The sequence below is a fragment of the Zingiber officinale genome, chromosome 10A, assembly GCF_018446385.1.
Source record: "Zingiber officinale cultivar Zhangliang chromosome 10A, Zo_v1.1, whole genome shotgun sequence".
NCBI lineage: Eukaryota > Viridiplantae > Streptophyta > Magnoliopsida > Zingiberales > Zingiberaceae > Zingiber > Zingiber officinale.
Window position 1 is genome coordinate 24,577,386 of NC_056004.1, and position 25,401 is coordinate 24,602,786.

Here is a 25,401-nt window from a genome sequence, read left to right on the forward strand (position 1 = left end):
GATTATTTAATTAGTTTTATATAGTAAATAATAATTATGTTTATTTAGCTTCATTTACTTAAAGATGTCCATGCTTATCGAGCCCATGTAGTTAATGATATACGTGTTTGTTTGATCCTTATGTAGATGAATGGTATGAATGCTTACTTAATGATAAATGATAATGATGAAGATTAATGAAAATTCTGTGAGGACCAAGGCCCCAAAGGGATCCCGTTTACAAAACAAGATCTCAAAGGGACCTCAATACCAGATTCTCATATTTGACCACGCCCCAGTGACGAAAGTTACCGACGCCCCACTATTGGGTATCATGGTTAACTGATTAATCAATGGAACAAAGGACAAAGGATAACTGATGCATCTCCACCCAAGAATGATATATGATAAATACTAAAAGGTAATGCTATATAATGTGATGATTAAATGATACACATAATGTTGTGCGATACTCATAGTTTTACGTTGTATGGAAAATGCTTATATGCCTGTTTATTTGTTTCTTTGACAATAAATTTCAATGTAGATTTAATGATACATACAATTGATTATGGAATTTTTGCTATTATGATTTAAAAGTGCTTAATTTGACTCACTAGATCTGGTTTGTGGTAGGTGAAGAAATGGATGAAGTTAGAGGATCAAACCCTTGATCAGACTAGGATAGACAGTACACTCCCGAGGACCTTCCGATTCCGCACAAAGATTAAATAACAACGTTTATGATTTAGAGAAAATACAATAGTATTAAATTTAGACCTCTAAGATGATGATCTGGTTTATTAATTGTAGACAAATTTCTAATTTTATTGAAATGTTATATGGTGCATGTGATCTAAACACAATAATAGCGTAGTTACAATTCATGCAGCAAAACTATCCACGTTTCTACAATAGATAATTTGACAAGTAGCAGATTGTGGAAGGAAAGAACACAAGAATCATGCCGTGGAACATGAATATATGGTGATTATGATTGTTATGAAACACCAACCAATATCCATAATGTTAACGCAAGTAAGTAAATTCTGTTTAGAGCACACTGAGCAGAAACAGAACTATAGGAAGGTTCAGCACTGTCGAGCAAGTTTGCGGTTAAAAGGTTGCTTTTTGTTCGAGTTACACCTGGCCACATTTTCTCAAACATCCAACTCCCTCTTCCTGGTACTCTTGCCTCGTTATCCAGAACTCAGGTGCATCCTGTTCATTAAAGACAACCAATTAGCAAATGCCTCTTAAATTCAGTGTCTGGATAAGTGCTAATTTAAACCAAGTTTGTTAATTCACAGATGTGTGAAAACGTCAAACTAACTACATTTTGGTGAGACCAAGGAGAGTATAGATATCAGATGAGATGAAAATTTATGGGTTTGAAAAAGTCTCTATTGCACTGAAACTAATTGCGAAGACAAGATGGTACCTTCATGATTCCAGCAAGGACAGCACCTCCAAGGTAAACCATGTGTTTCCTTCTCGGAGGATCCTCGATTCTTAACCTTAGTTTCTGTCAGGGTACAGGGAAAAAAAATCACTCCAAGTTGCACCGGATCTTGTGAAAGGTTCTCAAGATTCATCATGATTACAATATATAAATCTAAGAGAAGCCATCTTTAGTAAAATTTTACACAGCCAGATATTACTACAACTGAACCAAAATAGCCTGTAGGTTATATTGCTCAATACCAATATTCAAGGAAGATGCACTCTCCAGCCTTTAATATGCCTAAAGGCAGGTCAAGCATGAGTAAGTTGGAGAACTAAATATTGGTTTTCCAACTAGAAGCACAGAGGTTTTTTCCAGTTCAGCCTGTGCACCAGGATCTTGTGATCAAATTTACAATGAAATGCAAATAACTTGCACTGAAGGGTATGTGAAAAAACATAATCGTAAAATCACTCAAAACAAAAAAATCAACTAAATATGCAAAACCTGGCGTTTTATATAGACAAAATGTTTAATGATTTTCTTAATGAGGAGAAGTTCAGAACATTTTGAAACTTTGCAGGTCAAATTACATTTTTTTCATATCACCTCCTCCATGGATAATTGGAATTTTGAAAGTATAGATTATTTAGTAATTCCTCAAGGCAAGTCAAATATTTGCAATCACACCCCTGTGAGAATTGAAAATTAAGTAGCTGAAATAGTGCAAGCTCTAAATGTACCAAGTCACAATGTCCATACACAGAACTGTGCAAATAAAAACAGCCTCATAGAACTTGCTGAAAATTAGGCAATTTCATGATGGCTAACAAAAATAATAATGAAATATCACCTTCAATCCATCCTTATTTCCCTTGAGTACATTTTCAAGATAGCGATCCAGAATTTCCTTCTCCAAGCTGTTAAAATAACAAAGAGCAGACATTATCAGCATAATTGATCAGGGTATAGTTATGACTTTGAACATTCCTAGATGACATTTTGAATAAATTAATTTCATACAATACATTCCTTTAAAGACATATTCGTCAATATTTAATGTTCCACTAGAAAAAAAAAACAAATCTGAAATGATTAAACTATCAAGCAAACATCTTTCTCAAGTCATATTATGTACACATTGCAGCTACATCCCTAAATGTGATGGAAAGAATTTTGCAATTTTTTATGTGACGTTGCAACTTATCAATATGTTGCCAGTCATTAAACAAAGAAACACTGTAGCTTTCTACCCTCAGCACAATGCTAATGTTTGTCATTCTTATAAATCTAAGCATAAATAATGTACTTTCATAATCGCCAGAAAAGCATGACACAGCAACAGGATGATTAAAATAAATAAAATAATGTTGTTTATGATATGTACCCAGTGCAATACAATGAACCACTTACATCTACTATGATCTTATACTGTTTCAGTATTCAATAGATCTACATGATATAAGAATCCCATTTAGCACGAGAGAATTCTTAGTTTCAACAACAAATTTGTAGATATAGATTCTGTAACTGACGAATTTCTCCCAATCAATATTATGTCCACACAATTTTAAACAAGCATTAAGGCTAGAATCATATCTGATTCTTGGATAAGGAAATACCAACATATTACGTAGAAATTTACTGCTAAAACATGAGTTACCAATAGCATATACCTTTGTCCAAATTCACAAATATATATTACAACAACTAAGTTATTTCAGGGGTGGACTAACCGACTAGGTAATCCAGGATACATGGTACTCCCTCCACTGAGAACAATATGTTGGTAGAGCTGTCTCAAAATCACTGACGTGAGTGTAGTATAGCAGAATCAAACTTTTTAATTGATAACAAAATTGTTCTATAAATAAGCAGACAACTCAATGAGATGCAATCTAAATTTCAAAAAAATGTTAATATAATGATGGCATAAATTAATGACTATTCAGAAAACAACGGACTACTCAATGAGATGCAGTCTAAATTTCAAAAAAATGTTAATATAATTACGGCATACATTAATGACTACTCAGAAAACAGTGATCATTAAGCACCCATTTATGTACAATGTGCAACTGAGAGGAACGGCTATGGAAAATTTATATATCCTTGAGGGAACAAAACATATAGTTTAGCAAAAAAAAAAAAGGTAAAGCAGATCACTCTCTAAAACTTGATGAAAGCCCTCCAATTGTCCTAAAAGCAGTTATGAGTGATCAAGCATGGTCAGTCGGTATCAGAATTACATAGTTAAATGCCCATGAGTAATGTTTTTCTCACTTAGATCCATTGAAGCAAATTTCATATTTACCTCCATTGCATAAATTAAACCTTGTTACAGTTTTGATCTTAATCTCTTCCTTTCACTTTTATCCGTATTTGCATGGCTGCATGGAAAGAATTTCCGAAGTCGTGCTGTCTCTGGGTTATCAAACAATTTAGTTGCTTTAAGAAGTCTAAATGGACAGCAGCAAACAGGTTCGAAGAGTTAATTCGGAAAGACTAGTATATAAAAGAATAAGTCTAGTACAGACTACAGAATCAGATGTATTATCAACTCAAACCACTGAATTATATATGGCGAACTTAGCAAATAAACCACCAAGCATAATAAGATAAATGTAAAATTTGAGGTATCCACTGAATTATATAAGGCCGGCACTAGGGGGTTGTTAATGTAACGGATCTACATTTTTTTTTCAAGAAAGGAATATTAGTAATAGATATTAAGTAATTCAGCATACCATCATCCTATTGTCAATGTCCATTTCCTGAATGCAACGGAACGCCATATCTGCCATGCCATCACCTTCGACATCAATAAGTTCCTATGTATGTGATTAAAAATCTTAAAACTTTCCTCAAGTGTATGAAAGAGGTGACTGAAAGATGCTCAGCATAGCAACAAATAGCAGTATGCAAATGCAATGACAACAACTAATAAGCAGAATGTCCATAATAACTTTCTTTGCAGGAACATAGGTTCAGGAAATCTAATGTCAGCTATGGAAGACATAATGAATTTGATATATTATGTAAAAAGAAAATGTTGTGCCATGTCCAACAAGCCTGTATTACCTAAACTAGGGATGTAATCGAGCCGAGCCGAGCTCATGCCAGCTCGAGCTCGAGAAAACTACATAGGCTCGACTTAAGCTCAAGCTCGATCGAGCTTGTGAGTTTGAGCTCAAGCTCGAGTCGAGCTCAAGTCAAGCTCGAGCCTAACTTGGAAAAATAAATTAAAAGTCTGTTCAAGTAGGGATTCGAACCGTAGACCTCAAATACACCAAATGACATGATCTAGCTACAAACTCCTCTTTAACTTATTCTTCATTTTAAAAGTAATAATAATTTTAATTATTAAAATATTAAATTAACCTGGCTTGACAAGGCTCGATGAGCCCTCGAGCCAGTGTTAAATGAGCTCGAGCTCGGCTGGAATGTTAAATGAGCCGGCTCGAGCTCAGTCAAATTCAAGCTCGAGTCGAGCTTTGACCGAGCCGCTCGTGAGCGGCTCACGAGCGGCTCGGCTCATTTGCACCCCTAACCTAAACATAGCTTACACACTAATTATACCTAAGCATAGCTATTCATCCTGTAAGCCACAAATTTTTATGGCAAAAAGGAACAAAACCAAAGTTTAGTAATTTATCCTCTATTGCAAGCTATGATACTGGGACTCTTCATTGATCCTCTTTGTACCATGTCTGACATAAATTCTCTAATACCAACACTCTGAGTAAGCTTATGTTTAATATTTCTACTGATCACATGTAAAACTGTTTAGAAATGGTCTTGTTGTACAGTTAGATCCACATTCATGTAACAACGTATATGGCAAGTACCAAAAGTGCATAGGAATGTTTATAAATATGCTATGTTTAACTAAGATGGATCGGACAACATTATTAAATTGTTAAAAACAAAAAATATCGGAACACAAGTTCTTCTAAAAAAAGTACTAATTAGTGACGCATAAATAGAAAAAACATACAGGAGTAAAAAGAGCCTCAGGAGCTTGAAATCTTTCTGTGCCTATTTTAATAACTCTTCCATCTGGGAGCTAGTACAAAAATCAATAAGTTTGTTATTGTACTAAATAAGAGAATGTGGCATCTCCTGAATAATTAGATAGCAACATGAATGTAATAAGTAAATTTACTAACAGTATAGTTCTTGACAAGAATTGTGGTTTCAAGTCCAAGTTGATACTCACGCTTGTAGTCATAGCTGCAAAGTATTATTAAAGAACATTAGGAAAAAAACTGTAGATTAAGTATCAAAATTAGGCAACTAGATTCAGCAAGCAGTTGACCTGATGTAACATAGTTTCTCTTTTATTTCTCTTACAGTTTCAAAATCTGCAGATTTATTCATGGCATACCTTTGAAAGTTGTAATCAGCATATTAGTAGAAATATAAGGTTCCTGATCCAGTATGTTAAACCAGTTGAAATTAAGGACATGGCGATAAGTTTTACCCTCTACGAGATAGCAAATCAACAAGATAGGAAGTTATGTGCCTTCCAGCAACATTCATTCTCTTTGTCAGATGTGGAAAAGAATATCCATCAACAACAGGCACCTGCAGACAAATAACATATTCTTAGATAATATAAAAAATATATATATTCCAGAAAACAAGCTTTTTAATAAACAAGAGAGGCCTCTACATTTTCAATTGACAAAATATGGGGAAAGAACATAAAAATTTTAAACATCATCTTAGATTCTTTATAGCAAAGCCAGAGTAGGCTCAGGATGACTATAGAAAAAGTCGTTCAAAGCACAACAAATTGCAGCTCATCTTGCATAGCTTTATGAAATTTGCATGGATAGATGTGTAGAAAATATACTATATCAACATGATTTTCTTTTATATACAAAAACTGACCGCCAGAACTAGTATGCTGCAAATATGAGGAATTTTGCAAATTACCAAGCATGTATCTGGGGAAAATATCAGATGCAAATGATGCATGTTGCATTGATGCAGAAATCTCAAACTGCTATCTAGCCTATATATGTTTTTAGGATTACAGGCTGAAATGTTGTCCAAAACACATTTTAAACTCTCAAAACCCTAATGGAATTCTTGATACTTCTTCCAAAATATCCATTGTATGTACTAATTTGCTAGTACCTCAAAAATTAGTGCTGAGAAGACATTGAATTTATATATAAATGATGATAAGCTATTTTGGCTCAAACCTTAGAGACTATAAAAAACTATTCACACAATTTTAATTCAATGTGTTTTGCAGGCACCATAAGCATGCAGATGACGCACAGAACAAAGCCAAAAATTTAATGTATGCCAAGATGGGCAGCATAAAGTTCACATAGCTGACGGGTGTCATAATAGTAAATGGACATATTATTTGTCTAAAATAGAACATATGCCGGCTGTAGCCTGGACTCAGTCACAAATTCATTAATTAAGGCATCACAATTTAAGACAAAAATGAGAACTTAAGATGAAAATGTTTTCTTCCATTCTTTCATAAAGACGATAGTTATATTTTATCCTCATGATAGCTGAGAGCCATTATCTTTTAACTATCCAAATACAACATACCACATGTGTGACACCATCACCAGAGTCAATAACAAGACCTGTCAGCAATCCTGTGAAGAAGTTTTGATATTAGCAGAGAAAGTTGGTATATGTAATCAGATGGAACTAGTAAATAGAAATACTGTCAATACACAGTCTATGATGTAGATAGAAATCACGAAGAAAGATCATTTATTGCATATTAATTTCTGTTTAAAATTATGGATCATCAAATGCAACTAAAGAGATTTCATGGTAATCAACCCAAAGTAGTTTTTAGCGATCTAATGAAATAGTCATGCACCTTGGGCATATAGCGTTAGAACCGCCTGGACCTGAATGAAGACACCGCTGAAGTTGTATTTCTCAAACATGGTCTCTATCTGTCCTATACGAAGCCAAATCAATAATGACTTGTTTGGAGTCTCAAACTAAAGACTTGTATGAAAATGATAAATATACAAAGACATGAAATGTACAAACCATTTTCTCACGGTTTTTTGAAGGATTGAGAGGTGGATCTGTGAGTAATATCTTACATTCACTTGGATCTATCTAAAGAGGAAAAGGAAAAAATGACAGCATTCCTAACGCCATTAGTTTAAAAGCGAACTGACTTAAGCAAAGAATATAATAAATGAGTAGGGTAGCACTGAAATGAAATATTAGTACAGTGCTTTGTTTGAGAGACGGTGGATTGGTCAAAATTATATTAGGACTAAACTAATTTAATTAAGAATCAATACCTTAAGTTCACTGTAAAATGCATGATCCCATACATGCCCCATGTCATCCCAATTTTGCACAATCCCATTATTGACTGGATAAGATATATCTAGTTGGTGGCGAAATTCTGCACAAGCAGCTCCCACAACAATGTCCTGAATGAAAGAGGTAAGCAGTATGCATGACTGCTTCAGTATTTTTCTACTTGTAAGATATAAATAGAGACAATAAAAAATGAATTTGAAGATCCAAAAAATCTTTCGTCAAGAGGAATAGCCAGCTAGTCAATAGTAAATGGCATGAGACATGATGGCAGGGTTAAAAATCTATTTGGCCTCCTAAAATATTCATGCTCCAAAAATACATTTAGAATGAGAAGTCCTTCCTCTTTATACACATGGTTTGCGAGTAATTATATGCAACATATGTTACAACAAGAAAAAAGAAATGCATCGCTGTTCAGACCGTTAGTTCCTGCTCCACCAGTGATTCTTCATATCTAAGCAATGGCCTTCCAACCACGCATGGAAATACAGATGTGGGAAAGTTATCTCCAGCAAATCCACACTTCACATACTGCAATTAAAAAGTTGCAAGATCAGATAAGGGTGAACCTAAAAGAGAATAAGATAATATTTGTAGCTTCGTTCCAGCACAAGTTATCATTTAGAAAGACAAAATAATGGAAAATGTCTGAAAGTTGCATTAAATTCAGAATATAATATCCCCAGTCTTGGTAAAATTGGACAGTAAAGTCAAGATACATTAGTCACTATACAAAATTTGCAAGTTCTAAACAGAGAGGAGAATTTCTCCCTTAAAAATACATACATGAATAGCAATACGTGAGTCTCTATTATGGTTTACGTGATTTGCAAACATGGAATATGGCTCTATTATGTCGGAATCTATGGAATATTCAAAATCGACGTGAGTCTCTTTGGGTTCGATGGGTTCATCAACATTATCTCCAAAATATGGACTTTTGGCAATGGAGGAGTAAGCCTTCGGATTCTCCCCTTATTAAACGCTTACTTTTTATTCGTGATGAACTTGTACAGCGAACTACCTCTATTGGCGCCGCAAATATGAAAATGATAGAGTGGTTTGCGGGGGAAAATAAAGGGACGGCTTTGGCATATGAGTTTTTCCGTCCAAGAGCGGCTAAAGTGGATTGGTTTTCGGTGTTATGGAAGCCATATATTTTGCCCAAGCATAGGTTCACATCTTGGTTACTTGCTCATGGAAGACTAAGAACGGCGGACATCATCCCTTATGAGCCCAACAAATTATGTGCTTTATGCCACCAACAAGATGAGTCCAATACTCATCTTTTCTTTGATTGTGAGATTGTCAAGCCTCTACTTGATAAAGTCAAGGCATGGATGGATATCACTTTTGACATCACCGATATGGCCTCTTATCTTGATACATTTCGTCAACATTATAAAGGTAAAGGGCGGCAAATGAAAGCAAGACATCTTGCCTTATCTTCCATGATTTATCTCGTATGGAATGCACGTAACATGAGTCGATTTGAAAATGTTGTTCCTTGCTTTGAGAAGATTTTCCACAAAGTCCAAGTTCATGTTTGGCGCTTTGTAGATATCAAGTGATTCTTTTGTAATGTGTGGTAATGCTTTGTGATATGCTCGGGTGTCTTACAAAGTCCAAGTCATGTTTGGTACTTTGTAGAAACTAGTGAGATGATGATGAGTGATAATTGTGTAATGATGTCATACAAAGTCATAAATCTCTAATGCACTTTGTAGTCATCATATGATTGTATTTTGTTCTTTTTGGGAGTATAATACATTTACCTTCCCCCCAAAAAAAAATGAATAGCAATACGAAACCACGAGCACAGAAAGCAGAGTTCAGACGAAAGAATGGATATTCTGATCCGCAATATTGCAGATAGAAAACTTAACTGTCTGTTGGCTTTTATTATGCCCAAGATGGAATTTTGTCAGCGATCAGTAAATGCGTGAAAACGCGGATCTCACTTTTCAGAAAGTCCACCGATCGCACAAAATCATGAAAAATCAATGGTCATTATGGTAGTACGCGTACAAAGAAAAGCTAATCACAATCTCAAGATCCAATCTTCGTCGAAGTTGAAGAAATAACAAGTAACTAGATCAGCAGGAAGAGAAGAGAGATCCAATTGTGTAGAGACAATACTATTTGAAGGAACCAAAAATTGGAAGAAGAATTACTCCAGTGCCGTTATCGCAGACGACAACCTTTCGGCTGTCCATCTTCGCCGCTCCACGCGCTCGCTGCTCCTCCTCTCTCTCCCCTCCCGTCGCACTGCTACTGAAACCTGCGAGTTACAGTGGCATATAGATCGGAAGCGGAATTCGAGATGCAGATTGACGGTGCTCAGGTGCCGGGGGAGAAGAAGATCTATGGCCCAAATTTGGGAAGTATCCAATCGAATTAAAACAGCCCAACTGACCCAATTCAACTTGGGCCGGTCCAGACTAATAAGACGAAACTCATATAGTTTTATAATTAGACTGTAAATTGAATTGACAAAGTTAGTAGGTCGATAATTTAATTGGTTAAAATGGTCGAACTAATTGACCTAAAAATAACATAATAAATATAAAGTGTATTGAGAGATCTTGTGGCGATTAAGTAAAAGATACATGATTAATTAAGGCAAAAGTTTCTTTCTTTCTTTCTTTCTTTTGTGAGAATTAAGGCATAAGTCAAGGGTATGGGAGTATAAGAGCATTTTTTGTAGGGTACAGTGGACCAGTACTTGCTGCAAAACGAAAAGACTTCATGGACAGCCAATTTCTTTCTTGTTCCTTAGTTTCATGCGATCACATGGAGTGTGAAGATGTTTCCTATTCTTGTCTTGATTTGACAATTAATGCATGTGATCTTGAGATTTTTTAACTCCATGGATTATATGGTATTTCTTGACTTTAGATGTATTTTATTCCAATTTGAAAAGAAGAGGACGAAGAAGCCATTTAACAATCTAAGTTTCTCTTTAGTTTATATAATAATAACGACATTGTGGAGCATATTGAATTTTATAAATTGGTTGTCTTTTTCATGGATAGACTTTATTAGTAGGACTACTGCAGAAACTCTCAGACCTTTGAGTCATATCCATACATTTAAAGGGAAAGCTGTTCAACTGAGTCATGCTTCATGGTTTTGCCAGTAGCTCTTCATACTTTTCATGTGAAGAACTGTTGTATAATTTTATTTGTTTTTTTTCTAAAATAACTCATCCATGATCCACTGGAATGAACTCACAAGGTATTCTTTTCATTTTTTTTTTCCTTTTGTTTCTTTTAAAAAATACTACTGTAAAACAACTTCACTCCTGTTAAAAGAAGTTGTTGTTCTTTCTCAAATCGAAGCATTGATAAGTATCATCAAACAGTACAATCAAAAAGAAAAACACAAGCTCGTTTTTTTAGCAGGTACAGTTCTTCAGTGATCCCTGATCAGTTATCAGTTGCACTGGTGGATCAGGGTGCTGACGACGGGGAAGTCCTGCGGCGTCATCCACGCGTACCTGAACTTCACCGGCGTGCCTCTGGAAATTGCCCGGCCGTCGCCGACGAGGCACCTCTCTTCGTCGACCGGGCGGATGGCCCAGCCGTTCACCGACTCGACGCTGCTGAGCCCGTAGCATCTCAAGACCACCTTCGACTGCAAGCATCGACATTTGTTGCTCACCGACACCTCGTACTCCGGCTTGCCTTCCGCTATGCCCCCTGTTTTTCTCTGACTTATGCTGATGTCTGCCAGGCTACATGGAGCTCCATGGGCTGCAGTTATTCGATCAACGGAGTTCAGCTATAAATCTCTATCTAGTATAGCAGATTGAGATTGAAATGCTTACCTCCGATAATGATGCAGAGAAAAAGAAGAAGAGATGAGAAGAAGAGTTTGTGAAGGCTTCCCATTTCTCTTCTGCCAAACTCTGCGCGTGCTCTGTTCTACAAGGGAAATGAAGTTTTACCGGACTATTTATAGAGGGAGAAGCAGGAGAGGTATAAGGCTTGTTTCTTCCAAGTAGCAATAACCACTTGCGATGAATGCGACGGTCCAATCGCTTAAATTAAGGCTGTATACATGTTCCTCAAGTGTAGCTACCTGTGACAAGTTTTAATCTGCTAGAAGACAAAGTTCGGTGATGAGACAGTGAACTTGGTTGAATTGAAAGAATTTATTCATTGAGTTATTGGACTCATTGACTAAAATATTTAAGCAAAAAATTGATTAATTCGTTCTTTAAAACATGTTTAAGCTCTCAAAAACTTTCAGGACTAGATAAAAAAAAACCTCATTCCTCTAATGTAAGAAGTAGAAAGAATGATCTCTCAACTTTCAGAAGACTATAATAGATATGATAATTAAAATTGCACCTTTCGAGATTAAAGTGGATGGAAAAAGTCATTCCTCCAAGGTAAGGTAAGAACCAGAAAGGATCATCACTTTAAAATCTTCTTCTCATTAGGGAAGCTTCAAACTCTTTCAAGACAAGATAAAAAGAAGTTTACCTTATTCTTCTGAAATAAGAAGTAAAAACGATAATTTGGCAACTTCTGAAAAAATAATGAATCCATCTTACAATTCTAAAGAGATATAATAAATTAAGTTTACACCTCTTGAGACAAGGTGAATAAAAAAAATCTCATTCCTTCAAGGTAGCAAATGGAATACCTCATATCTACGAACATGGCAAGTAAAATAGCCTCTTAATCCTCCAAGGTATAAGCCAAAAGAAGGATGATATGATTCTTGGTGGTCGGTGAAAATTTTTTATAAGTATGGACTAGTCATCTAGGATTAGTCGATCTAAAAGGTTGGATACTTGATGGTTAAAAAAATAAAGGAAGGCATCATACTTCCTAGCTACAACGTATAGTATAATCCCATATCCTGAACAAGAGCTTGGTAATCTCTATCCTAAGTATAATGTCTCTGTCCTAAGTGTAATGTTTTTTACTTAAAAACTCTTGCTGGTAATCCTCAACAAGAGTCTCTTCTCTTCCTATCTTGTTGCTGTGCCCACATGGAAACCTTCCAATGTTGTCTTTGATATTTTTACTTTTCATTCATAAGAGTTTCCCATCGGCTATCGGATAAATCTAGAAAACAGATATGCATGTTTGAATCAAAAGCATATTCTTTGACCATAAGCATATTGTTAGAACATAGATACATTCTTAGACCGACTCTGCTTTTTCTCTCTTCTCCATTTCAGCGGAAGTGCTTGATTTGCTTGGACTTTGAGAAACTCTGGCTCAACTTGTCAATACGATAAAGTTATCCAATAGCTGATTTCTCTTTGCTAGCTTACTTGATTGATGGACCATAACTAAGGAAGTTCCAAACCTCTTACAAGGTTCACAACCATATCTAGAGCATAAGTAAACAATTGATGTCCCGTCCACAAAACTGTTAGCTTCAATCAGATCACTGTCTTGTGCATGTGAGAGATACTCAAGGGCTGATCACACGGCAATGGCATGTGACCCCTATGGATCAAGATATATAAACCTTCTTAACTTATTGTTTTTTGTTTTCTTAATTTTTCTCTTTTATCATTCAGTCTCATTCAGAAGAAGCATGTGGAGGAACTAAAGCTATTTGTGGTGGTTGTGTGGGTCCTTTTTACAATCTTCCAACTAATTGATGGCCCTTTTGAATGGAAAAAAAAAATCTAAAGTTTCTACAATGAGTTGGTTATGAAAAGCTGAACAATTGTGATGAAATTAGTTTCATAGATATGGTATTACTTAAGGCGGAAGTGTATATCAATGATCTTAATAATTACAGAAGATAAGCACATTTGTTGAATGAGTTGAGTGGACAAGTTGAGAACCTTGATTTAGACTTGTTGAGTCACATTACGATGCAGAAGATTGTCCAACAAGCCATGTGGCAGCCGCAACTTGTTCAAGTCAGCACAGGTTTCATGTTTCTTTTTCTTTCTTGTACCAACTTGCAATTGGTGGAAGAGATTGCTGCGGTGATTCCGGATAATAATGGGAAAGATATTAGTTTAATGAATTCGATAAATTAGCAGAAATAAAGGTAAATAATATTATTGAATAATGGGAATTGTATTTGTTACTTGCGTTGACTGTGAAATAAACAATGCATTGGAATAGGATATTATCATATTTGACTTGCAGGCTCGTAAATTGGTGCCTACTTGTGTTGGTGAGATTTGTGTGTGTTCGTTCTGCTTATAAATTACATCAACGTAATTTAATTATATTTGATTAAATATGATACTAAAAAGTTGGAATTATCAAACATCTCTTCGTATTTTCTGAGTTTCGGAAATGATTGGTGCAATCTTCCCTGCTCATTTTATTGTCCAACGAACTGATATCTAGATGATTATAATTGATATATTATAAACCTGGAAGAACTGCATGAAGAATTGAAATATGATTTAGCAAATCTAATAAAAAAAATTTCTACATTCATCTTTAAAAAAGTTGTGCTACAAATAATTTGCTAGCAAATTAGAATGTGAGGGCAACTTACACGAACATCCCTTCTATCTTGTTAGTATTCTAGTGTACCTCACATTGTTTACAAAGTCTTCATTTTAAGTTCACATCTACATGTGACAACAATCGATTCGCTCACCCCAATACCCCCGCCAACTCATCCCTAGACCAACACAGAAGAGATAAAAAATACCCCTACCAACTCATCCCTAGACCAATACAGAGTAGATAAATCACGGATGACTACTAACTATTGATGCAGTGACCGAGTTTCGATCATAGGACCTAATATGACAACACTCCATATCTCAACCACCATACCGTACCACCCCGAGAGGGCCACAAATTTTATCTACATGATACTTAAAGGTGGAGTATCTAAGCTTTGATATCAATTTGGTTGGTCTTAGTTATTCCCCAAACAAGCAGACAAAATATATTCAAGCCGTAACATTCAAGTAACTTCCTAGCATTTTGGAGTGATCTCACAAACAAAGACAATGAACGCCAGAACATGTTTACTCAGATGTAGCAATGGAACTTGTGTTCATGTCAGTACAATTACATAAGCCAACATAACAGAGTACTTAATGTCGTCAAAAATAGAGATTATCAACACTGAGATGAGCAATTTTGTGGTTAATTCAATAAAAGAATTGGTGTGTTCATCATGTAAGATGACAGGGAAAGAGTTACTCTGAAGTGTTGACATCACCCCAGCGGACATTGTATTTTGCTGCAAGGTAGTGTGCTCCTACAGGCCCACGGCTCCCGTAAGGGTAGAGCTCCGGTGCAATCTTCTTCTCCTCCAGCTCTTTAAGCAGTGGCGTGAACAACTCCCAAGCAGCATCCAATTCATCAGAGCGAATGAACAGTCTTCGTTCTCCCTCAATGGCATCAAGTAGTAGACGTTCATATGCATCCGGTATCTCCTTAGAGTATCTAAGGAAACACATTAAATGGCGTGAGAGAGCAGGGTTATAACTCTATTATAGCAATCATCAGTATTTATTTTCACTGAAAGAAAAATAATCATACCTCGAGGAATAAAGAAGATTGAGATTGCTTCTGTCCAATTTCATACCCAATCCAGGAAGTTTGTTGTTGATCTTCAAGTATATAGCCTCATCAGGCTGCACCCTGATGATAAGCTCGTTTGTAGCAAGATCAATATCAGTTCCAAAACATCGCTTGTAAAGATTACCAGGGACATGGCAGAATTGAACTCTGATCTCAGCTCTGTGAATGGAAATTTTGAAATTTTAGGTTGTTTATATGATAATGATAAGGAGAATAAAATGAGTTATTGGGCTTCTAATTCTACTGCTTTGTATGCAAAGCTTTCCCAGCCTTCATGAGAAATGGGACTCCATCCCATCTTGCATTATCTATGAAAAGTGCAGCTGCAGCAAATGTCGGAGTAAGGCTGTTTTTGGGTACAGTTTTATCATCCGTGTACCCAGGATATGAAATACCATTCCTAGTGTGGCTCTTATATTGTCCTATCACCACATCTTCTAATTGCAATGGTTTCATAGAATGGAGAACTTTCGCCTAAAATTTGAAGGCAAAACCAATCCAAGGCATGGATGCAAACTAGAAAACTGATGAGTTGAGTTCTAATAATAGAAGACAATAGTAACACCGTAGTTTGTAATCATGGGCTTCAATGAAGTCACTTCAAGAAAACAGTATTCTCCTATTTCTGTTACCAACCTTTTCATTCCTGATGTCTTCTGCGTCCAAGCTGATGGGAGTTTCCATTGCAAACAAGGTGAAAATCTGAAGTAGATGATTCTGCATGATATCTCTAATGATACCATAATTATCAAAATACCTGCATTAGAAGACACAAAGTCGCAGCAAAATTCATAGGCACGTGAAAGTATAGCAAATAAGCATGCATTAAAACATTACCCTCCACGTCCTTCTGTACCAAAGTCTTCAGAGAAGGTCAACTGCACATTCCGGATATATTGCCTAGACCATAGCGGTTCAAAGACAAGATTTGAGAACCGTAGGACAGATAGATTCTCAACAAGTTCCTTACCCAAATAGTGGTCAATTCTGGAGAGTTTCAAGAATGAAAGTAATGAGATATGTTCCCATCAATTACTGAATGTTAGTATGAGGCTTTTGTGTTACCTAAAAATCTGATCCTCCTCCAGGTATTGTTTCAGACCTCTTGTCAAAGCAGCAGAAGATTCAGTGTCCCTCCCAAATGGTTTTTCAACTATCACCCTGGTCCAGCCATTCTTGGAAGAAGCTGACTTACTTGCAGATTTTACAACATCTATAAATATGTTTGGTGGAATTGACAAGTAAAAAAGTCGGTTTGACAACCTCCCAGCCTGTAGTTCAATTCAAAATAATAATTTCCCAATACGTCTTCTCCAACCAATGAGTAGATTCATACAATTTAATACAACATTCAAAAATCCAAATATATACATATCTCTGAGGCACTAACTGACATCATCATGATTTTCATAACGTAACAAATCAATCTTATAGGGGTTAGGAGCATAGTTAGCCTGGTCAGTTTTGCAAAATATGATTCTTATAACATGGATTAAGTCAAGAAACTTATAAGCTTTTCACAATCAAGAGGCTATCTGTAGATAGGATGAAGAGAGTAGTAATAGACAGAAGTTATAAAAGATCTCAGAAAGAAGAAAACGATGATTGTGAGATGCAATTTTTGTGTCATGCAAACAAGCATAAAACCTTATAGAATCAAAATATACTAATATCATTTTCTTACCAGATTCATGTAGTTGACCAAAATAATCTAGACAAACCACAGTTCAGAACCAAATATAGCTAAGTTGACTAGAACAGGTGAATAGACGATGCAAAATTCTCAAAAAAGACAACTCAGATAACTTGTTAGATACATTATATTGTTAAAATAAATAAAAATAATTACACATGCTAATCTATGTATATGACATAGCTCATAGCCTGGCTCCTATTCCACAACCCTCAATTCTTTAAAGGGTCACCCTCCTAACCCACTATCAAATTTCTTTAACTGAGGCAATAGAGCAAGTCTCTATAATCATATGATGAGACCTTAACACAGATTGAAATTTCATGAGTTAGAGAACTCCGAGTAATGGGATTTCCGACCCGAGAATGAAACCATGAGTTAGAATCCTCACAAGCTAGCTAGATGATGAAATCTCATGAGCTAGATTCAGTGTTGTAAATGGCGGTAGACAGGGGAGAGACGGTCAGTGACCGCCTACTGCCACCTAGGCAGTGCCTAGGCGGTTGAATTTTTTTTACTATTTTTATAAATAATTAAATTATATACTAACTAAAGGATCAAAAATTAGAAGAAAAAAATTACTAAAATATATATATATATAGGACAGCCCAATGCACGAAACTCCCGCTATAAGAGGTCCCGGGGAAGGATCCATGGTACAGTCTTATCCTGCTTTTTGCAAGAGGATGTTTCTAGAATTTAAACCCGTGACCGGTCACAAAGTAACAACTTTACCATTGAGCCAAGACTGCCCTTCAAAAAAAATAAATTAATCTAAATATTTTTTTAAAAAAATAATAAATAATAATTTTTAAAATATATTAATAGGATAATTTTATTAAGCTTTAAGCCTATTTAAATTATCCCGATCATAGCTAATAATTGATTAACATTATTAATCTAAAATTTCAGTTAGCTAAATTAAAAAAAAAAACAGACATTTCGGCTTCGGTGTTTCGGTATTGGACGCGTCACCAGACCTAGGCGACGTGTTCGGACGCGTCACCTAAGCCGGTTGATGGGTCCGGGATGACGAGTCCGGACCCGTCACCTAAGCTCGACGACGGGCCCGGAAGCATCGCTTGGGAATGGTGACGCGTTCAAAGTCGAAACACGAAAAGTTAGTTTTTTCGTTTGACCTCTACTTAAACCACCGCCTTCCACGAATGTGGTGTTGTTGAGGTCTGCCTCCCGCTGCCTAGGCGGCCGCCTCAACCGTCATTTAGAAAATTGGCTAGATTCAATCAAAGCCTATGGGATTTCAATAAGCCAAAAAGCATGACTCAAATAAATGGGATTTCCAAACTCCTCCATTGATGATAACAATACAAGGCCCTAAAGAGATTCTCACTTCTTACCTAAATAGAAGAGAATCTAAGATGAAAAAGATGTTACGAGGAAAGCTTCAAACACACGGATGAAACTTTGATTTTAGAGTTCTAAATCTTCTTGATGATCTTTTAACACTTCAACAATAAGAAAAGGTTGTTAAAAGTATTTTCGTGTGAGCCCTTATGCCAAAAGAACAACCAAAGTTGTTTTAAAACTCAATTCTAATGGTCCAGACGTTTAGGTTGACCTACCAAAAGCCTTGTGTCAACCTAACTCTTAGGAATCTAGCTGTTCAAAGTCAATATTCAAATCTAGATCAACCTACACAAATCTTAGGTTGGCTTAGTTATTTTAGGTTGACCTATCAAAAATGTTAGGTCTGTTAGGGCTCGTCGCATTTCGCTGGCTTGCTTCGTTGTTGTTAATATGCAGTAGAAAGACTCGAAACAAGACTCACAACGCTAACACGAGGATTTACTTGATATCCACCTCAAGAAGAGATGACTAATCCAAAGATCCACACACGACAAGCTCATCCACTATGAAAACACTCATTTACGGTAACTAACGAAGGCGGAGAAACCTTACACACTCTCTCAATACAACAAGAAAAGAAAAACAAGCTTATACAATACAAATCTTACAAGATTTACAAAACCCTAGCTTGCTTCTCCTTGTGTGGAAACGCCTCTTGACCTTGGAAGTGCAGCAACACTTTGCTCCAAGAAACTTCGAGAATTGGGGGAGAGTTGTGGAGGAGCTCGCGTGAAGATTGGGAAGAAGCTCGGAAAGAACTGCCGAAGAGATCGCTCGTCAACGGCTTTAATCCTGCGCAACGGTCATTGCCCAATCGATCGGTTGATCGATTGGGGAGGCTAAATCGATCGGCTGATCGATTCAACCTTCTTCTGTTCTCTCGCGTCAACGCGAGAAACCTGGCTCCAATCGATTGGGGAGCCCAATCCATCGGCTGATCGATTGGTGAAACTACTGTGTGCGCAATATAGGCTCCAAATCGATCGGCTGATCGATTAGATTGCCATTTGTCGCATCACTGCGCCCAATCGATCAGTTGATCAATTGGGCTTTGGTTCAATCGATCGGATGATCGATTGACCTCCCTTTGACTTGCTTAACTAAAGTCTAGGGTCCTCAAATCCAACATCCGATCAACCGTGACATGTTAGAACTCCTCATGCCTAGCATCCGGTCAACCTTGACCTGCTGGGACTTCTTCGCCAAGTGTCCGATCAACTCTTTGACTCACTTGGACTTTTCTCCTCGTGCCAAGTGTCCGGTCAACCTTGACCCACTTGGACTTACCGTCTCGTGCCAAGTGTCCGGTCCTCCATGACCCACTTGGACTTCCAACAGATGTCCGGTCACCCTTGACACTTCTGGATTTCCTCATGCCAAGTTTCCGGTCAATCATTTGACCTACTTAGGCTTCCACCAGATGTCCGATCACCCTTGACCCATCTGAATTTCCTCGTGCTAAGTATTCGGTTAATCCTTTGACCTACTTGGGCTTCCCAACACCATGTGTCTGGTCAATCTTGACCCACCTGGATTTCCACGTGCCTGGCTTCACTCATCAGGTCTTTCCATCTACCTAGCTTCACTCACTAGGACTTTTTATCTGTCTGGTTTCACTCACTAGGACTTTCACCTAACTTCACTCACCAGGATTTTCACCTAGTTTCACTCACTAGGGTTTTCACGTAGCTCCACTCATCAGGATTTTCCCACTGCCCGGCTTCACTCACCGGGACTTTTACCTGCCTAACTCCACTCACTAGGTCTTTCACTTGGCTCCACTCACCAAGATTTTCCCACTGCCCGGCTTCACTCACCGGGACTTTCACCTACCTAGCTTTACTCACTAGGTCTTTCACCTGGCTTCACTAACCAAGATTTTTCCTTGCCTAACCTCCAATTAGGACTTTTCCAGTCAAGTATCCGGTCAACCTTAACCTGCTTGACTCTTCTTCACATCAAACTGGTCATCCCTTGACCAGATGGAAATTTTATCAACAATCTCCCCAATCGGACGATTGCATCTACAATCTCCATGTATTATCAAACATCGAAACTCAAACATCGAAACTCAAACATCAAGACTCAAGCTCAAGCTTAGTCAACCAGATCAGCCTTGACCTAGGGATATTGCACCAACAAGGTTGACCTAACTTTTAATCAAAAAATTAGCTTCCTAAATTACCTAGTTAGCTTCCAAGAGCTATCTAGCTAGGTTGACCTAGAACAAATGTTAGGTTAGCCTAACCCTAACTCGACCTTCTACAAACAGCAAGATGAACTATTTAGGAAAATTGTGACTTCCAAGCAAATGCCAACCCTAGTCAACCAAACAAAGGTCTTAATCAACCAACCTCAAGACATCGGCCTCGGCTCCTAGAATTTATCACTCAGGTCAATCCAACAAAGACCAAATGTTGACCGACCTCCTCAAATGCTAAGCATCTAGTCAAGCCTACCAAAGACCTAGATCACTTAACAATTGGGCCTAAGATGATGCCCCCTAGATAATCCTCACTACCTAGAATGTAAATCTTATCTTTCAATTGTTCAAGCCAAATAAATACAAAATACATTCCAACAAACATCATGGGCCTTCAAGTCTAATCTCCAAGTTTGATGACATCCACCAGGTCAAAGCTCCACATAGCTCCATGCTTGATCCACTAAACTCATCAACCAAACTTGTTTCTCAATCTTCCAAATCAACTTGAATAATGGTACACACTCATAAGAGATCATCAAATACAAACGCCTGATTTATGTTAAAATTAAAATAAGGAGTGCCGAAAACTACTTATAACAATTACTAGCAAATTTAAATGACCGTTGTATAACTGAAGATATGACTTTACATAGAGATTTGTGGGGGAAAAATACAAATTTTATAACTAAAAAATAGAAATCTGCAACCTATTGTTTTTAATCCTTTAATTGTGGTTCACAAATCAAATGTGGCAAACTCCATAAACTACTTTGGTATTCTTTATGGGGGCTGTTGCTCTTCTTGTCTTTCAAATATGTTCAAGAAGTCTCTCCATTTATCCTCAATAAAAGGTTCATGGAAAAGCAACAATGATCTATGAACCCTAAAATAATAGCATTATGTTTGTGATATACCCCATAGTTTAGTGCTACATTCTGAGTGATGGATTAATGGAGAAGCTTTATAAGCTTAAATGAAAGAACTACTATGACTTGGGCTTAAACATTGGCTGATGGTTGGGGCCTAAGAAATTGGCAGGTCAATTCTCTCATCTAATGTCATAACAATGTTTAACAATAGATGACTGTCTGTTCCTTGTTTTTTGTAAAAGGAATAAATGATGACTATGCCATTGAGAAACGGTTGGCAGTTACTGTTAGGGACTCCAAATACTTTCATACTGATACCCTGGTTTCATCTACTGTTAGGGACTCCAAATACTTTCATACTGATACCCTGGTTTCATTGTCATAGATGCAATAGGTACCTCCTGCTCTTTAAGCTTCTTGTCGAGCTCAGCAAGGCTTTCCTCCAAGTCATATTGACCTGAGTGATAGAAGCATCTTTCAAGAAATTGTTCCATCTTCTGACCACAATTCTCCCTGAAATTCAACAGGACAAATTTAAAAAAAAAAAATCTACAGGAAACTAGACGATTAATTTGTTTGGATAACATCTAGAAGATTGATCATAAACAATGAAGTAAAAGACAGACCGTTTATCGATTCTGCATGTAAGTGTCTTGCTAACCATGGTTCTTAATTCCGCATCAGTCATTTTACTTCGTGCATAACCAAATATAGTAAAATGCTGAAAGACCACATACATATACAATAACTTGACTTAGACAAAATATATAATTGTAAGAGAAAATTTAACAACATTCAGACCTTTGGAAGGCAATCTTCATAATAAAGTGCAAACAGGGCTGGAAATATTTTCTTCTTGGCTAGGTCACCAGAGGCTCCAAACACAGTGATGCTAACAGTGGACTCCTGTTCACTTGCGTCAAGACAAGCTTCTCGATTGTATTCCTCAGAAGATAAACCAAGGCAGCTACCATTCTCAATATCTTTCTGCAATGGAGCCTTGCTTATAGAGGATGTAGGTGGCGTACCAGCTGCAATGAAATCGCCCAAATCTAGCCATGTCAACATTAACGATCGAAAAAGAGAAAAAGAGCCTCCACAGTAAAAATCTGCAAAGTGAGCCAGAGAAAAAGAAGAATGATGCTTCCAGGGGATCGACCGCCAACCCAATAAAGATAATTTTCACTGATTTTCTTGCATCGAAGGACCCAGGGCGCCAGATAATAAATAAATAAGACCCATGGAACAAATAACAGATGCACAAGTAAACTAAAGAAATAACCGACCAATTCACAGACAAATCCGAATCATCTAAACCACACAACTAAAAATCGGAGCCAATTTAATATCGTATAAGGAAGTTTCAATCGATATGCAACACTATTTAAAATAGGACTCAAAAACAACCAATGGAAGTGATGGAAAAACAAAATTTCGGAACCCAACCCTAGATCAATTTCGCAGCCAATGAAACGAATCACTCTCAGACAGAAACTAAGGAAATACCCTTCGAAGAAGCTCAAGACAAAGTAAAATGGAGGAACCTAACCTTCCTTTTTACAAACAATGCTCAGATGCCAATACCGCGGGCCAACTCCTCGCGCATAGATGCTACTCGGCGACGATTTGAGGTGGATCGACGATACAGTAGCATGGTTTAGCAGAATCATGCGAGGGGCGGCGCGAGAGGAACCTAATTTGGCGGCGGATAGGGCCATATCTCTTCCCACGACGTCAGAAAAGCGACGGCGAGGGTAGATGGGGGGAGTTAAGGAAGAGAGAGAGCGGGAGCGACGTCGCTAGGAAGCCATGGGGGTGAGCTTCAGTGGCTTCTTCCGAATCCTCTCCTTTTCTCTTCTGGCAATGCCCTCTGGTTTAGATCTGACGGTTGATACAGCAGGACCCACTAGAATTAAAGGACATGATTTGATATTGGGGAGCCAAAGCGGAGCCGACTGTGGAAGGAGTCAAGGAGATGCCGTCTGACACTCCTCGTGACCATCGAAGCGCTCGTTTTTTAGTAAAAGAGAAAAACAAGAGCTGATTAATTAAGATAAGTTTTTGTTAATTAATTTAATTACTATAAAATTAAGATACTTTTACTACAGCTGAACTCGGTGAAGCGGGTTTAGATGCGTAAAAAATACATCGACAGAATCGGTGGGGCGGTAGTCAACAATAGTCAAATTTTTTTTTTATATTTAAATTTTCATGATAAAATAATTAAATTAAATTTTAAAATAAATTAAATTATTAAAATGATTATTCAAATTTAATTTAATTTAATTTTTTATATTAAGTTGAGTTTGGTTCAAATTTACATTGCACTTTATTTAGATATTATTAAGTTCGCTTCTTTAAAAATTTTATAATTTTAAATTTAATTGATTAATTATTAAGTTAGATAATGTAAGTATTTGATTCACATGTTCTATTCGTGAATATTAATGAATTAATCAATTAAACATCTATATATTTCATTTATTTATTTATTTAATTTAATGAGTTATTTAAATGTATTTATTTAACTAATTTTATATATATTAAACCAATATAAATACATTCCAATCAACCAAACATCAAATTCTTGGGACATTTTAAATTGTTTTCTATTTTTTTCCTTATTTTTCGTTTTTTTTGTCAGTTATTATTATTACATTTTAAACCTCTAATTGTCTACTGCCTTTAATGGAAAATAATTTTAAATTACCATCTGATTGGAGCTAATTTGTTTACATTAAAATTAATTAAATTGTATAATTTATTAACCGGCCTATTAGCTCGGTCAGAGCGTCATGTTAATAACGCAAAAGTTGCATGGGCCAATTATTTATTTTTCTCAGTTTCTTAGAAAGTTTTAATTGGCTGCTTATGGACTTTTACGGCCCAGGTTTTTCTCCATATCACAAACGACCATTCTGGAATGCTTATGTAATGCGTGGGAATTATTTTTCAAATAATAGCTTTAAATTTTAATTTAATCATATTTTTAAAAATTGAACCACTTTAATTTGCATTTGAATTTAAATTAACTTAGCTATAATTTTAAATTATATTTTATATTTAATCAAAACTAATTTTTTGAAATGTATTTTTTAAGAAACTTAAGTCATGTACTAATAATATTTTTGAACGACTATAAATAATTTAATAAAATTGTTAAAAAAAAATATTATCCTCTAATCTTACTATTTAACCAAATCTTGGTGACGACTCTTTTAAGATTTATTAGTAATTCAACGTCTTATTTGGCAATATTAGATTATAGCTTAGGTCAAATCAACATATAAAATAACTTTTAAATCAGAAGATCGAAAGAAGTTATTGCCACCATTATTATAAAATATTAATTTTACCCCTCTCTCTCTCTTCTCTCTCTCTATATATATATATATATAAAAGAAATTTTAGCCTGCGGTGACTTATGTACGGTTTTACTACGGTACTTGCCACGTCAGCGAGAAAACACAAAAAAAAAAAATCAACGCTGCTCTCCTCTGATCGATCTGGGAGTCTTCTGATCGGTCTGTGGACCGATCAGGCCCTAGGCTGATCGGTCCCCAGACCGATCAGGAAACAATCAGAGGCAAAAAAGTAGGGGGATCGGTCTATGGACCGATCCACCTATAGCCTGATCGGTCCACAGACCGATCAGGCTTCGAAGCCAACTCTCACAGAGAGTTGGTTGATCGGTCTGGGGACCGATCAACCTAGGGTCTGATCGGTCCATAGACCGATCATGAGACTCCCAGACCGATCAGGTTGGAGCCTAATCGGTCCAGGCCGATCAGAGGAGAGTAGCGCTGATTTTTTTTTGTGTTTTCTCGCTGACATGGCAAGTACCGCAGTAAAATCATACATAAACCACCGCATGCTAAAATTTCTCTCTATATATATATATATATATATATATATATATATATTATTTTTTTTTTTGATTGATTAGGTTAGTCTGTGCAGAGTAATTACTTACG

General features: G+C 36.5%; 3 protein-coding genes across 4 annotated transcripts; all 3 read right to left on the minus strand.

Moving 5' to 3' along the window:
* Nucleotides 1–944: 944 nt before the first annotated feature.
* LOC122027072 (actin-related protein 2) lies at nt 945–10,117 on the minus strand. 2 transcript variants are annotated; one of them, XM_042585899.1, is made up of 15 exons: nt 9,928–10,110; nt 8,174–8,284; nt 7,729–7,863; nt 7,466–7,537; nt 7,287–7,365; nt 7,004–7,053; nt 5,907–6,010; nt 5,742–5,810; nt 5,593–5,656; nt 5,421–5,489; nt 4,171–4,254; nt 3,160–3,218; nt 2,277–2,343; nt 1,421–1,504; nt 945–1,200 (listed from the first exon to the last, which is right to left on the minus strand). In XM_042585899.1, the coding sequence occupies exons 1-15, from the start codon at nt 9,967–9,969 to the stop codon at nt 1,120–1,122; spliced, it is 1,170 nt and encodes a 389-aa protein (XP_042441833.1). In that variant the 5' UTR covers nt 9,970–10,110; the 3' UTR covers nt 945–1,119. The 2 variants fall into 2 exon arrangements, with proteins under 2 accessions (XP_042441833.1, XP_042441834.1); XM_042585900.1 differs by lacking the exons at nt 945–1,200; nt 1,421–1,504; nt 2,277–2,343; nt 3,160–3,218 and adding an exon at nt 3,233–3,847 and having other exon boundaries at nt 9,928–10,117.
* Nucleotides 10,118–11,058: 941 nt separating this feature from the next.
* Nucleotides 11,059–23,257, minus strand: LOC122026902 (glucose-6-phosphate 1-dehydrogenase, chloroplastic-like). Its single transcript, XM_042585630.1, has 13 exons — nt 22,977–23,257; nt 22,229–22,536; nt 22,054–22,148; nt 21,826–21,940; nt 16,357–16,562; nt 16,129–16,278; nt 15,928–16,048; nt 15,536–15,765; nt 15,250–15,450; nt 14,908–15,153; nt 13,572–13,713; nt 11,583–11,853; nt 11,059–11,508 (listed from the first exon to the last, which is right to left on the minus strand). The coding sequence occupies exons 1-11, from the start codon at nt 23,143–23,145 to the stop codon at nt 13,578–13,580; spliced, it is 1,977 nt and encodes a 658-aa protein (XP_042441564.1). The 5' UTR covers nt 23,146–23,257; the 3' UTR covers nt 11,059–11,508; nt 11,583–11,853; nt 13,572–13,577.
* Nucleotides 11,189–11,646, minus strand: LOC122026532. Its single transcript, XM_042585270.1, has 2 exons — nt 11,583–11,646; nt 11,189–11,508 (listed from the first exon to the last, which is right to left on the minus strand). Exons 1-2 carry the CDS (start codon nt 11,644–11,646, stop codon nt 11,189–11,191), a joined length of 384 nt encoding a protein of 127 aa, XP_042441204.1.
* Nucleotides 23,258–25,401: the final 2,144 nt, after the last annotated feature.